Here is a 12,754-nt window from a genome sequence, read left to right as displayed (position 1 = left end):
CATTCCTTACAATGCTGTGTGCGACAGTGATCGCAACTTCTACTGAAGTGTGGATGGCCGTTGGCTCGCTCGAAGCTCATCCGCCCTTTGACAGGTCTTGTTTTTGGTCCTGCTGGGGGTCCACAGACCCCTCCTCACCTGGCAAACTAGGTGGGGGAAGATGGTTTAGTTGCCGACTCTCCGACCATGGAGCAGGTAGCAGGGGATTACATGGTACCCATGGCGGGGGGAGAACTCCACCCGACCTGACCTGAAATAAGGTGGAGATCAAGGTTGTCCAGGAGGCATAATGCTGTTGGTACCATTTAGTTTATAGATGAACGGGCAGTTAGAGGGAGAGAGAGGAGAAGAAAACAAAAGAACATACAGGGACAAAACAATTGTTGGAAATCTGAAAATAAGGAGAATGCTGAAACTACCCACCAGACCAGACAGCGTCAATGGAGATGGGGATAAAATTGAGTTATTGTTGCAGGTGAAAATCCCAACATGGGAACTGGTCACAAATCAAAGCAGTTGGTTATCTGAAGTAGTTGAACTCAGAACTCCATAATCTCAAGGGTTGCGAGGTGCCCGGATGAAGCATGAAACACAGCTCCTCGAACATACATTAGATTAAAGTGGGGATTTAACTTAAAACAAAATCACAACATGCAGACTATTACATTATGGCCTGATCCACAAAAACAATTGCAAACACATCTCAGCACTCACTGCAACAATCAGCCATTTGGTGGATTAACTTTGCTATTTGCTTGGAATAAACTCTTAAATAGATTACAGAAAATAAAAATAAATATTGATTTGCATCCAGCCTCATTCATTGTATTAAAACAAAACATGACCTATTTTTACTAATCTCTAGTTCATTACAGGAGGCTGAGACCACATCTGCAATCTTCATACTCTTTCATAATCTCAGCTATAAATTTCCATATACAATCGACCGACACACCACTGAAATTTAATTCAAGTCTCTTGGATTTACGCTAACGATTGAGCAGTTCATTTATCGTTAATTTCATTAAAATTGTTTCCTGTTTTAAGCATCTTGGTCAAGAATCCATTGAAGTTTGCATGTGTTAAATAGGGTTGAACAGCAATCTGGCACAGCATGGTGACGGGGCAAAGGGCCCCAACAATGACAATAGCTGGAGTATCTCCAGGTCCTCCTCGGTGATGGTTGGAAGTCATCACATGTGGTAGAAAGGGTGAGGAAGAGAGATGAACCCAGTCACCACCGAGGAGACTCTGGGCAAAGCAGCAAGCTAAAACCTGTTTCATGAACTGTATGTTATTAAAGAAATAAATGCATTCCTACAGTTCCGGTATTTCATTACAGAGAGTGAAGTATTTTCTTAAATTTACAAAACCCAACAGCCAGTTGTAGAAAGCAGAGCACGTTGATTAGCATGCTGTGTCTACCCAGCCCTCTTTCCCTGGTTCGGACAGAAGCGCTTCAACCCAAAACACTCACTGTTTCAGCTCTTTATTGCAGCCTGACCTTCTGGTGCATCTGCCATTTTATATTATTGTAAATAAAAAATTGGTGCCATGTTTTCCCCCAATAACGCACCCAGTTCCCGCTCAACTCAAGCAGTGATTTCAGTGTCTGGAGAATTGGCCGCGTGGGGAATGGGTGCATGTGGCTCTTGTGGCATTGTACCAGAATAACATAGTAGCAGAGAACCAAGAGGAAAGGATGGAAGGTCTGTCTGAGGGGGGTGGTTCTGACAAAGAGACATGAAAATCAGCAGCAGGACCAAATCCCCCAATCTTGCTTAGTTTTAGAGATACAGCACCGAAACAGACCCACTGAGTCCACGCCGACCAGCGATCCCCGCACATTAATGCTGCCTTACACACACTAGGGACAAATTACACTTATACCAAGCCAATTAACATCCAAACCTGTACGTCTTTGGAGTGTGGGAGGAAACCGAAGATCTCTGAGGATACGGTCACGGGGAGAGCGTACACACTCCGTACAGACAGCACCCGTAGTCAGGATCGAACCCGGGTCTCCAGAGGCAGCAACGCCATCGCTGCGCCACCGTGCTGCCCTGTTTTAACAGGGTAACCGTGGATCGTGTTAAATGCATTCCCCACCATCCTCGGTAACGGGCAGCACGGTGGCGCAGCGGTAGAGGTGCTTGCTGCCTTACAGCGCCAGAGACCCAGGTTCGATCCTGGCTACAGGTTTTGTCTGTATGGAGTTTGAACGTTCCCCCTGTGACTGCGTTTTCTCCTCGGATGCTCCAGTTTCCTCGCAACACTTCAAAGACTCAGTGGGCTATGCTTTATCTCTATACTAAACTAAAGTAAACTGAACTAACTCTTTCATCTCAAGAACCTTCCTAATTCCGAACCAAGTTCCAAAAAAAATTAAATGTAGAGAGAAAATAAAAACCTCCATTTTTGCCTTAAATGGAAGTTTCCTGGTGAGCCCTGGTCTCAGAATTCAACCATTGTGCCACAGGCTTGTGTTAGCAGATGCTCTTGTGCATATTTATTGGCATACACTTTTTTCCTTAACAAAGAGCTGACCTTTTCTCACAAATTCACAGTTTACAATATACTGCAGTAACAAACAGTTATTTGTGCAGTTTGCAAACATCGACCATCAACGCACCCAACCACTCAGCGGCGACCAGCATTCACAGAAGCCTCCAAAGTCCCTGTGAACAAGGCATGCTCCCTCTCCATGGACACGAGGCTGGACGTCGGTCCAGAAGAGGGCCAGGCTGTGACTCGGGGTACAATCCTCGCTGCCTGGACCGTGAATGGCCATCTTGGCCTGGCCTTGAAACAGCTGACTGGGAGATTCCCCCCACATGGTCGGTGACCAAAGATCAGGAGCATCGGGTGAAACGCAGCCACAACCCGAGGAGCAGCACCTTTAGATACTCAAACAGGGGATGCAACAACTTGCAGTCAACGTACACGAACACAGGCTCTTCCAGGCCGCTGAAGCGACTGGTGGCAAGTCCGTGAAATGACGTAAATAAATATCTATTACGTGCCCCTGCTCCCTTGTAGAGAGAGATCCCCCCCCCCTTCTGTCTGTGCTTGTGTCGAGACTCTTGTGAGTGTGAGTGTGAGTGTGTGTGTGTGTGTGAGAGAGAAGAGAATGAGTGTGTGTGAATGTGTGTGTGTGTGAATGAGTGTGTGTGTGAATGAGTGTGTGTGAGCATGAACGTGAGCGTGAGAATGAAAGTGTGACCATGATTAAAAGTATGAGACTGAGTGTGTGTGCGTGAGTGTATGAAAGAGTGAGTGTGAGTGTATGAGAAACGGTGTGAGAGCATGAGTGAGCGTGAGTGTGAGAGAGAGACTGAGTGGGAGAGCGTGAGTGTGTGTTAGTGTGTGAGAGTGAGACTGAGTGGGAGAGCGTGAGTGTGTGTTAGTGTGTGAGCGTATGAGAGATGTGCGTGTGTGAACGTGAGTGTATGAGAGAGTGTGAGAGCATGAGTGAGTGTATGAGAGTGTGCATGAGTGTGAACGTATGTGAGACTGAGTGTGTGCGTGAGTGTATGAGAGAGTGAGTGTGAGCATGAGCGTATGAGAGCGTGAGTGTGTGAGCGTGAGAGTGTGAGAGAGAGCGTTAGTGTGAGTGTGTGAGTGAGCGTGTGTGTGAGCGTGAGTGTGAGAGAGAGCGTGAGTGTGAGTGTGTGAGAGAGTGAGTGTGAGCGTGAGTGTGTGAGAGAGAGCGTGAGTGTGAGTGTGTGAGCGTGAGCGTACATGTCAGATGAACTGACAGCTGGCTGCTGGAATTTGACCGTGTGGAAAGCCTGATCCTGTAACCACAGCGACCAGAGTATTTATTGCAATCCACCCTGTTGATTGGTGGACTTTACACTATAATCAGAGAGACAGAGGTTAAGGTTGGGCAGTCCAGGATCACACCGAGAGCAACAAATATTCTGCGAAAAGGTAAAAGAAGAAAGGAGGAAGGAAAGTGAAAAAAACATGGTAAAAAACCCGGGAGAACCTTTGTGGTTTGGAGATAGTTGCTGGCGTTGACACACTTGGCAATAATTGTATCTTCTTTTTAACAGGCTAAGTTTCTTACCCAAGATCAAATCCAAGGTGAGTATAACCATTAATATTGTGTTAAGGATTTTTATTGACTAATTCGTTGAAGTTTATTGGGATTGGCTCCAATTCCAGGGCAGCCATTTACTGTCCACTCTTCTCCTCCTGTACGCAGGCCGCTACTCTCTGGAACACACCTCCATTGGTCACTCCCCTTCACTGCCGCCTGAGCAAACCTCCCCTTACTGTGCTGTCAGGCTCTCTCCTTATCCCTTCATTCCTCCTTGTTGCATATTGCTCCAGGCAATAAGATCAGGCCTGATCTCTCCTTGGCCTCATCTCCACTTCCAGCCCCGACCTCTATAACCCTAGATTCCATTTTAGCTGAAAAATCCCTCTTCTCTTGGCCTGGTAATATATTTGGTGAGTAAAACAGTCCAGAGTAATCTCCTCCAGAGATGCTGCCTGCGTTACTCCAGCACTTTGTGTCTATCTTTGGTATAAAGCAGCATCTGCAGTTCCATTGTGTTTCCAATATATTTCGTGATTTGGCCTTTGCAGGGGTCTGGGGTACAGAATCTCCAAGATGCTTGGCATTGAGGGAAAACAATATTTTTCCACCACGCTCTTAGATGGACAAGACACACAGAGAGTCCCAGAATGTTTACAGCACCAAAGGAGATTATTCAGCCCCTCGAGTCCATGCTAGCACTATTTAGAGCAACCTCGATAGCTCCTCTCCCCGTACGTATAGCTTCATAAATGTATGACCCGCAAACGAACATCAGCTTCAAATAGAAAATCGTGCTCCACCTTCATTCTTCCCACAGTGTGAGGGAGGATTCGCGGCCTTATAAACACAACAGCTGCCCCATCCGGCCCTCAGAGGCTGCAGCCATTGACTAATGGCCCTCCCAATACCTATTTGGTGGACTTCCCTTTCCACCACACATTATCCCACAGGAAGCAGACCAGGAAATAAGAGCATGGTTTCCCATCTACATGGGCTGAGGTTGCCCGGAGTGGGATTCAAACCCTATGGAGCCAGGAATGCTCCGTACCAAACTCTGAAGCTCCAGTTTCCCTCTCCCCTGACTCTGTCTGAAGAAGGGTCTCGACCCATAGCGTCACCTACTCCTGTACTCCAGAGATGCTGCCAGACTCGCTGAGTTGCTCCAGCATTTTGTGTCTATCCTCTGAACCATCGGTTATTTGGGAAATTATTCTGTGATGTTCTGGAATGAGCAGAAGGTGGAGGGGAGAAAAACTGCAACACATTAATTAAACATAATGCACGGTATTCCTTTCATTCACATCCAGAGCACGATAAACAATTTAATAGACATTTAATCAGGTGAATAGATGCAGTTTTGTCGATTGGCTCATCTCAGGTTGCTTCAGGTTGGGCTTTGTTGTACTCTCTGATAACTGTCAGAGATAATTTATTATTTAATTCAGGACACCTGATCCTAGCCGCTGGCCACAGCTTTGAATTCAGAAACAGAGGTCATGGTTGAAGATTGAAATCTTTCACATTTTTCGTTTCAAAAATGAACCTTTCATCACCTCAAAATGGGTCTCCGTTTGATCCTGGGGTCAGTGGACAAAGGGCTTCAGGGCAGCCTGTTATCTGGCGCCTTGGGCCTGGATGAGACGTGAGGAATCCTAGTCCTTGGCAACAATTGCACAGACCCCGACACTGGTGAACATCAGGGTTGGTCCATATATTTATGAAGCTGCCCACAGCACGGAAACAGGCCCTTCAATCCAACTCGTTCATGCCAACCATGTTATCTGTGTCAATCCCACATCCACGTCTGCCCCATATCCCCCCAAACCTTTCCTCTCCCACCTACCTGTCCAAGTGTCTTTTAAATGTCATAATTGCAGCCATCCCTACACTTCCCCAGACAGCTCGTTCCATGTACACACCACCCTCTGTGTGAAGAAGATTGGTTAGTATATTTACGAATGACACCAAGATTGGGAGGAAGGCTGTCGAGGTATACAGCGGGATGTAAATCAGCTACAGAAATGGGCGGAGAAAAGGCAGATAGAGTTTAGTTCAAGCAAGTGTGAGGTGCTGCACTTTGTGAGGGAAGGTATGCAATAAATGGCATGACCCTCAACAGCATTGATTGGTGAGACCACACCTGGAGTATTGCGTACAGTTTTTGGTCTCCAAATCTGAGGAAGGACATTATTGCCATAGAGGGAGTGCAGAGACGGTTCACCAGACTGATTCCTGGGATGTCAGGACTGTCTTATGAAGAAAGACTGGATAGACTTGGTTTATACTCTCTAGAATTTAGGAGATTGAGAGGGGATCTCTTATAGAAACTTACAAAATTCTTAAGGGGTTGGACAGGCTAGATGCAGGAAGATTGTTCCCGATGTTAGGGAAATCCAGGACAAGGGGTCACAGCTTAAGGATAAGGGGGAAATCCTTTAAAACCGAGATGAGAAGAACTTTTTTCACACAGAGAGTGGTGAATCTCTGGAACTCTCTGCCACAGAGGGTAGTTGAGGCCAGTTCATTGGCTATATTTAAGAGGGAGTTAGATGTGGCCCTTGTGGCTAAGGGGATCAGGAGGTATGGAGAGAAGGCAGGTACGGGATACTGAGTTGGATGATCAGCTATGATCATATTGAATGGCGGTGCAGGCTAGAAGGGCCGAATGGCCTACTCCTGCACCTAATTTCTATGTTTCTATGTTTCTATGCACAGAGGGATAGTGGTAAAGAAGGCATATGGTATACTTGCCTTCATAGTTCCCGATTGTTCCCGATGTTGGGAAGTCCAGAACAAGGGGTCACAGTTTAAGGATAAGGGGTAAATCTTTTAAGACCAAGATGAGGAAAACATTTTTCACACTGAGAGCGGTGAATCTCTGGAATTCTCTGCCACAGAAGGTAGTTGAGGCCAGTTCATTGGTTATATTTAAGAGGGAGTTAGATGTGGTCCTTGTGGCTAAAGGGATCAGGGGGTATGGAGAGAAGGCAGGTACAGGATACCGAGTTGGATGATCAGCCATGATCATATTGAATGGCGGTGCAGGCTCGAAGGGCCGAATGGCCTACTCCTGCACCTATTTTCTATGTTTCTATAGGTCAGTGCATTGAAGGCCAGGATGTCATGATACAGTTTTATTGGACTTTGTGTTAGGCCACATTTCGGGCATTGGGGGCAGTTCTGGTCACCTCATTACAGGGAGAATGTGGAGGCTATGGAAAGGGTGCAGAGGAGGATTATCAGAATGATACCTGGATTAGTGGTTATTGCCTACAGGGCGAGGTTGGAAAGGCTTAGATTGTTTTCTCTGGTTGCACGGAGACTTGTGATAAGTAGGTAAAATTGAGAGGCATGGATAACGTAGAATCTTTCACAGAATCTTTTACCCAGGATAGGAAAATCTAACATTGGAAGGGCATAGCTTTAAAGTGAGTGGGGCAAAGTTAAAAGAAGATTGCAGGGTAATTTTTACACGGAGGGCAGTGAGTGCCTGGTATGATCTGCCAAGGTCGGTAGATGAGGCATATATGATAGTAGCATTTAAGAGGCATTTGGAAAGGCATGTGGATATGTAGGGATGGAAGGATATGGATTATGCACAGGTAGATAAGAGATGGTCCTGGTATTAGGTTCAGCACAGATATTCTGGGCCTGTTTTTGTGCTGTACAGTTTAGTTTAGAGATACAGGACGGAAATACCCCTTTGCCCCACCGAGTCCACCCCGACCAGCGATCCCCCACACATTAACACCATCCTACACACACTAGGGACAATTTATACATACACCAAGCCAATTAACCTACATACATCTACATCTTTGGAGTGTGGGAAGAAACTGAAGATCTTGGAAAAAAAACCCACGCGGTTACTGGGAGAATGTACAAACTCCCTACAGACTAGGGTCGGGATCGAACAGCCGCTACACCACCGTGCCGCACAACTATGGTCTATGTTCGATAACCCTGGCATATTTGTGCTGCTAATTCCCGTTGACTATTTGGCAGCTCATCGTACACTCCCAGCAAGATGATCACCCTCTTGTTATTTCTGAGCTCCACCCATACAGCTTCACGGGATGAAGGGCGTACAAGGCAGCCCACTCTGATGTGATGGTTTGTGTTGTAACTCGCCACATCTTGTCTCCGCAGAATTCAGAGAGTGCTTCTCCCTGTACGACAAGACTCGGAAAGGCAAGATATCTACTGGCGACCTGATCACAGTGATGCGATGCTTGGGAACCAAGCCCACTCCTGGAGAGGTGGAGAGACACATGCTGCATCATAAAATAGGTATCAGCAACTTCCTCATATAAGGGGACCTTTAGTTTAGAGATACGGCGAGGAAACAGGCCCTTTGTCCCACCGAGTCGGCAGCGACCAGCGATCCCCGCACACTGACCCTACCCTACACACACTGCGGACAATTTACATTTACACCAAGCCAATTAACCTACAAACCTGTATGTATTTGGAATGTGGGAGGAAAGCAAAGATCTCGGAGAAAACCCACGCGGTCATAGGGAGAACATACAGACTCCATACAGACAGCACCCGTAGTTGGGATCGAACCCAGGTCTACGGTGCTGTAAGGCAGCAACTCTACCGCTGCACAGCCCTTCTCACAAGTGTACAGTGTGGACAGTGGCCGCTCAGCCCAACTGTTTAATCTTTGGATGATTTTCATGCCTTATTTTGCACTTTCCGAATGGCCTGTGTATCCTCTGTGTAGATTAGGGACCTAGATGTAATCCAGGATTTTGGCCAGGTCGAGAGGTTTTGTGGGGAGGTTACCCCAGAACCCGAGTTCCTGGCAGCTGAAGGGAGAGGAATGGTCATTTGTGTGACACAACTCGGGGAAGAGTGAATGATCAGGAGCAGGAAAGTGCAAAGATGCGGAGCGTGGGAGATGGACAGAGAAAGGGAAGGGCAAGGATGCCTTGCTTAACCAGGAGCGAGAGACGAAGGGCAAATGAGAATGAGTTTAGGACTTTGCATACGGATAGAACAATGGCTCAGCTGGTGGAGCCCACTGCCTCGCAGTGCCAGAAAATCGGGTTAAATCCCGACCTCGGATGCTGTCTGTGTGGAGTTCCCACGTTCTCCCCGTGACCACATGGGTTTCCTCCCACATCCCAATGACATGCGAGTTGGTAAGTTAATCAATCATTGTAAATTGCCCCTAGTGTGTAGGCGAGTGGTAGAATCTGGGAGGAGCTGTGAGAGGATGGGGTGAATAAAATCTGTTTATACAGGAATATTGGAACAAATGGGTGGTTGGTGGTCAGCATGGACACAGTGGGCCGAAGGGCCTGTTCCTGTGCTGTATCGCTCCATGACTATGAATGGAGAGATTGTAAAACAGATCCTAAAGTGCTACTGTTGATTAGTGGTGAGTAAAGCGGTGGAGTGCAGCTGCCTCCGATCCCCTGGGATGGAGGTAAACAACCAGCTGGGATTCCACTGCACAACAGTAACACAGCCCTCTGGGGATGTGAGGGGGAGAGGGGGAATTGTAATGGAAGCCGCATTGGGCTCGGGGGAGAGGCAAGGGAGTGGCAGAGCTGGTGGAAACCGTCGATCCTTTGCCTTTCTGCACCAGGTAGAAACAGCGAGCTGGATTTCTCAACCTTCCTGGCCATCATCCACCGGCAGCAACAGCAGGAGGATCCCGAGAGAGAGATCCGGGAAGCCATGTTGATGGCTGACAAAGAGAAAAGAGGCTACCTAACAGCGACTGAGCTGAGGACCAAGCTGACCCAGATGGGGGAGAAACTGACCAACAGGGAAGGTGAGGAAACAAGACAAACCACCCCCATCGAGCTCCGAAAGGGAAGGTTTGCATTTATATATCATCTTCTACAAGCTCAAGATGCTCCAAAGTCTTTTATCACCAACATGACCAGCAGCTCGTCCACTGTAGAAATGACAGGGTCATTGTTGGAGTGAAGGGAATGGGGCAAGATCCCACAATGTGGATGATCAGCCATGATCACATTGAATGGCAGTGCTGGCTCGAAGGGCCAAATGGCCTACTTCTGCACCTATTGTCTATAGTCTATAAGATCCCACAAACAGCAATGAAGTGGATGGTGAGATTATAGGCTGCTATTATTAGCAACAAGATTATTTCCTGTAAATATTGGTTAATGTCAGGACACAGGGAGAGCTTGTTGGCTTTGCTTCTCTCACCAGAGGGAGACGCCAGGGTTGAATTTCTCATCAGAATCATGGTACGTCATCCTTCAGTGCCGTGCTCGGGCTACAGATTGGATCGCACGCTCGTGTCTGTGAGGTGGGAGTGAATCCCCGGTGATCCAGGCCAGAATGCAACCACAGGGCATTGACTGAAGGCCTCCCCGATCTCGAGCTCTGCAGTGTTGGTTCCACACAGCCAGGAGCCACCGGGCCCCATGTCCCACCTCATGCTGGAACCATGGGTGAAGGGCAGGGCCAACAAGGGGCCACATCGGATACATCGCAAGAAGGAGGAGGAGCAGGTGGACGTTAGGACGGGCAGACACAAAAGGCTGGAGTAACTCAACAGGTCAGGAAGCATCGCTGGAGAAAAGGAATAGGTGACATTTCCGATCGAGCTCCTCGACAAGGTTAAGACGGAGGTGGGAATGAGGCAGTGGGATTAAGAGGGTCCTTTAAGAGGTTTTTAGAAACATAGAAATTAGGTGCAGGCGTAGGCCATTTGGCCCTTCGAGCCTGCACCGCCATTCAATATGATCATGGCTGATCATCCAACTCAGTATCCCGTACCTGCCTTCTCTCCATACCCCCTGATCCCCTTAGCCACAAGGGCCACATCTAACTCCCTCTTAACTCCCTCTTAAATATAGCCAATGAACTGGCCTCAACTACCCTCTGTGGCAGAGAGTTCCAGAGATTCACCACTCTCTTACGATAGGCACATGGATAAGCAGAGAATGCATCAAGTGCAGGCAGATGAGGTTAGTTTATCTTGGCAGCACGTTCTGCACAGACATTGTAGGGTGAATGGCATCTTCCTGATCTGTACTGTTCTATGTTCTATGTCTTCGATACATTTATAGCAGCTGAGAAATATCTGTGCTGAACTAAACTTTGCGCCTCGATCTTACAGTGGATGAGCTGCTACGACAAGCCAATATCTCCCCGAATGGAATCGTGAAATACGAGGACTTCATCCGGGCTATCCTCCTGCCTCCTGCGGACTACTGAGCTTCCTCAGAATCCAGCTCCAGCTCCTCACCTGCCCGTCAATCTGCTGCCTGGTTGGACATCGGCTTCTTCTACAAGATGAGAGCATCTTATGAGGAGGACCACCCAAGAAGAATGCTCTCTGTCCACCCCATCACAGTGCCCAACTCTCTGGGTGAACATCACGCCTCACTGTTCCCCGACCCACACAAGTAGCGCCCGTGTTTCATGCGAGGACCTTCCTTGCGTTAATCCTCAGTCTACCCCCACCAATTGAATTTCTCCTCTAGACAGGGTTTAGTGTAAAGTCACAGCTCCAAACATTACTTTCTCTCGCTGTAAATATCTCTGGCACTCTTGATTTCCACCATTGAGTTTGAGTTTAGTTTATTGTCACGTGCACCGAGCGGGGTACAGTGAAAAGCTTTTGTTGCACCCTAACCCGTCAGCCGCAAGACAAGACATGATTACAAAAGAGCATAAGTTTAAATGTTTCCAGCAATTTTCAATCAATGCACCACCAACAATGGTAAAACACCACGAGTCACCTCAAAGGAACATTCTCAAACAAAGTCTTCCCCCAAGTTGCTGTGGATGTTACGTGATATAAGTTAGGAGAAGGAGGTTTCAAACAATGTGTTCAAGAGAGAGGTTGAAAGGATGATGGAGTCAGAGTCATACAGCACGGAAACAGGCCATCCGGCCCAACTTGTCCACGCTAACGAGATGCTCGTCCCATTTGGCCCATATCCAACTAAGGGGTTAGGGAGGGATTTTGACGCTAAGGACCTTTTTAGCTGAAGGCACGGCTACCACATGGAATGTTATCACACAGAAACTGTCAATTCAACCCAACAGACCCCTGTGCGATCATGCGCAGGCAGAGGAGATGAGTTTAAATCAACATGTTCGGCATGGACATTGCGGGCCGAATGGCCTGTTGCTGTGCTGTGCTGTGCAGTGCAGGGGGGGGGGGGGTAGGAGGGAGACTGTGCCCAGGGGTGGATGTAAAAGCAAGAATGGGAATTTTGTTGAAACTAAACTGCCATGAGGTTTTTTTTTTGCGTTCTCATAACTCACTACCCCACCCAATTTTGTGTTGTCAGCTGTTCCCTCATGTAGACATTGCTGTAGATAGTTGAGGCCCAGCGTTGATCCTTGGAATACTCCATACATTTCCCCTTCATCCATTCTACCAGTTACATCAGCAAAACTTATTTTTGCACCTTTTTTATCTGTAATTTCTCTGGAACTTTAACACTATATTCTGCACTCTGGTATATTTCACTTTACACTACCCGTGTACTTGTGCAAGGAAGATAGGCACAAAATGCTGGAGTAACTCAGCGGGACAGGCGGCATCCCTGGAGAGAAGGAATGGATGACGTTTCGGGTCGAGATCCTTTGTTGTAAACCAGCTTCTGCTGTTCCTTCCTACATGACTAGTTTCTCTGTCCTTCTGATTAATTTTACTGATTGCATGCCTCCTTGTCACCTTCCCCCCAGCTAACAATTAACCAT

The 12,754-nt window shown here is 47.5% G+C and overlaps 1 protein-coding gene across 1 annotated transcript; it reads left to right on the top strand.

Annotated features, from left to right (window-relative positions):
* The first annotated feature begins 3,695 nt into the window (after positions 1-3,695).
* On the top strand, positions 3,696-12,176 carry LOC129712743 (calmodulin-like protein 4). Its single transcript, XM_055661439.1, has 4 exons — positions 3,696-4,089; positions 8,198-8,338; positions 9,648-9,836; positions 11,157-12,176. Exons 2-4 carry the CDS (start codon positions 8,272-8,274, stop codon positions 11,252-11,254), a joined length of 354 nt encoding a protein of 117 aa, XP_055517414.1. The 5' UTR covers positions 3,696-4,089; positions 8,198-8,271; the 3' UTR covers positions 11,255-12,176.
* The last annotated feature ends 578 nt before the right edge of the window (positions 12,177-12,754 follow it).

The sequence above is a fragment of the Leucoraja erinacea genome, chromosome 33, assembly GCF_028641065.1.
Source record: "Leucoraja erinacea ecotype New England chromosome 33, Leri_hhj_1, whole genome shotgun sequence".
NCBI classification, from domain to species: domain Eukaryota; kingdom Metazoa; phylum Chordata; class Chondrichthyes; order Rajiformes; family Rajidae; genus Leucoraja; species Leucoraja erinaceus.
This window is presented reverse-complemented; position numbering and strand designations above follow the sequence as displayed.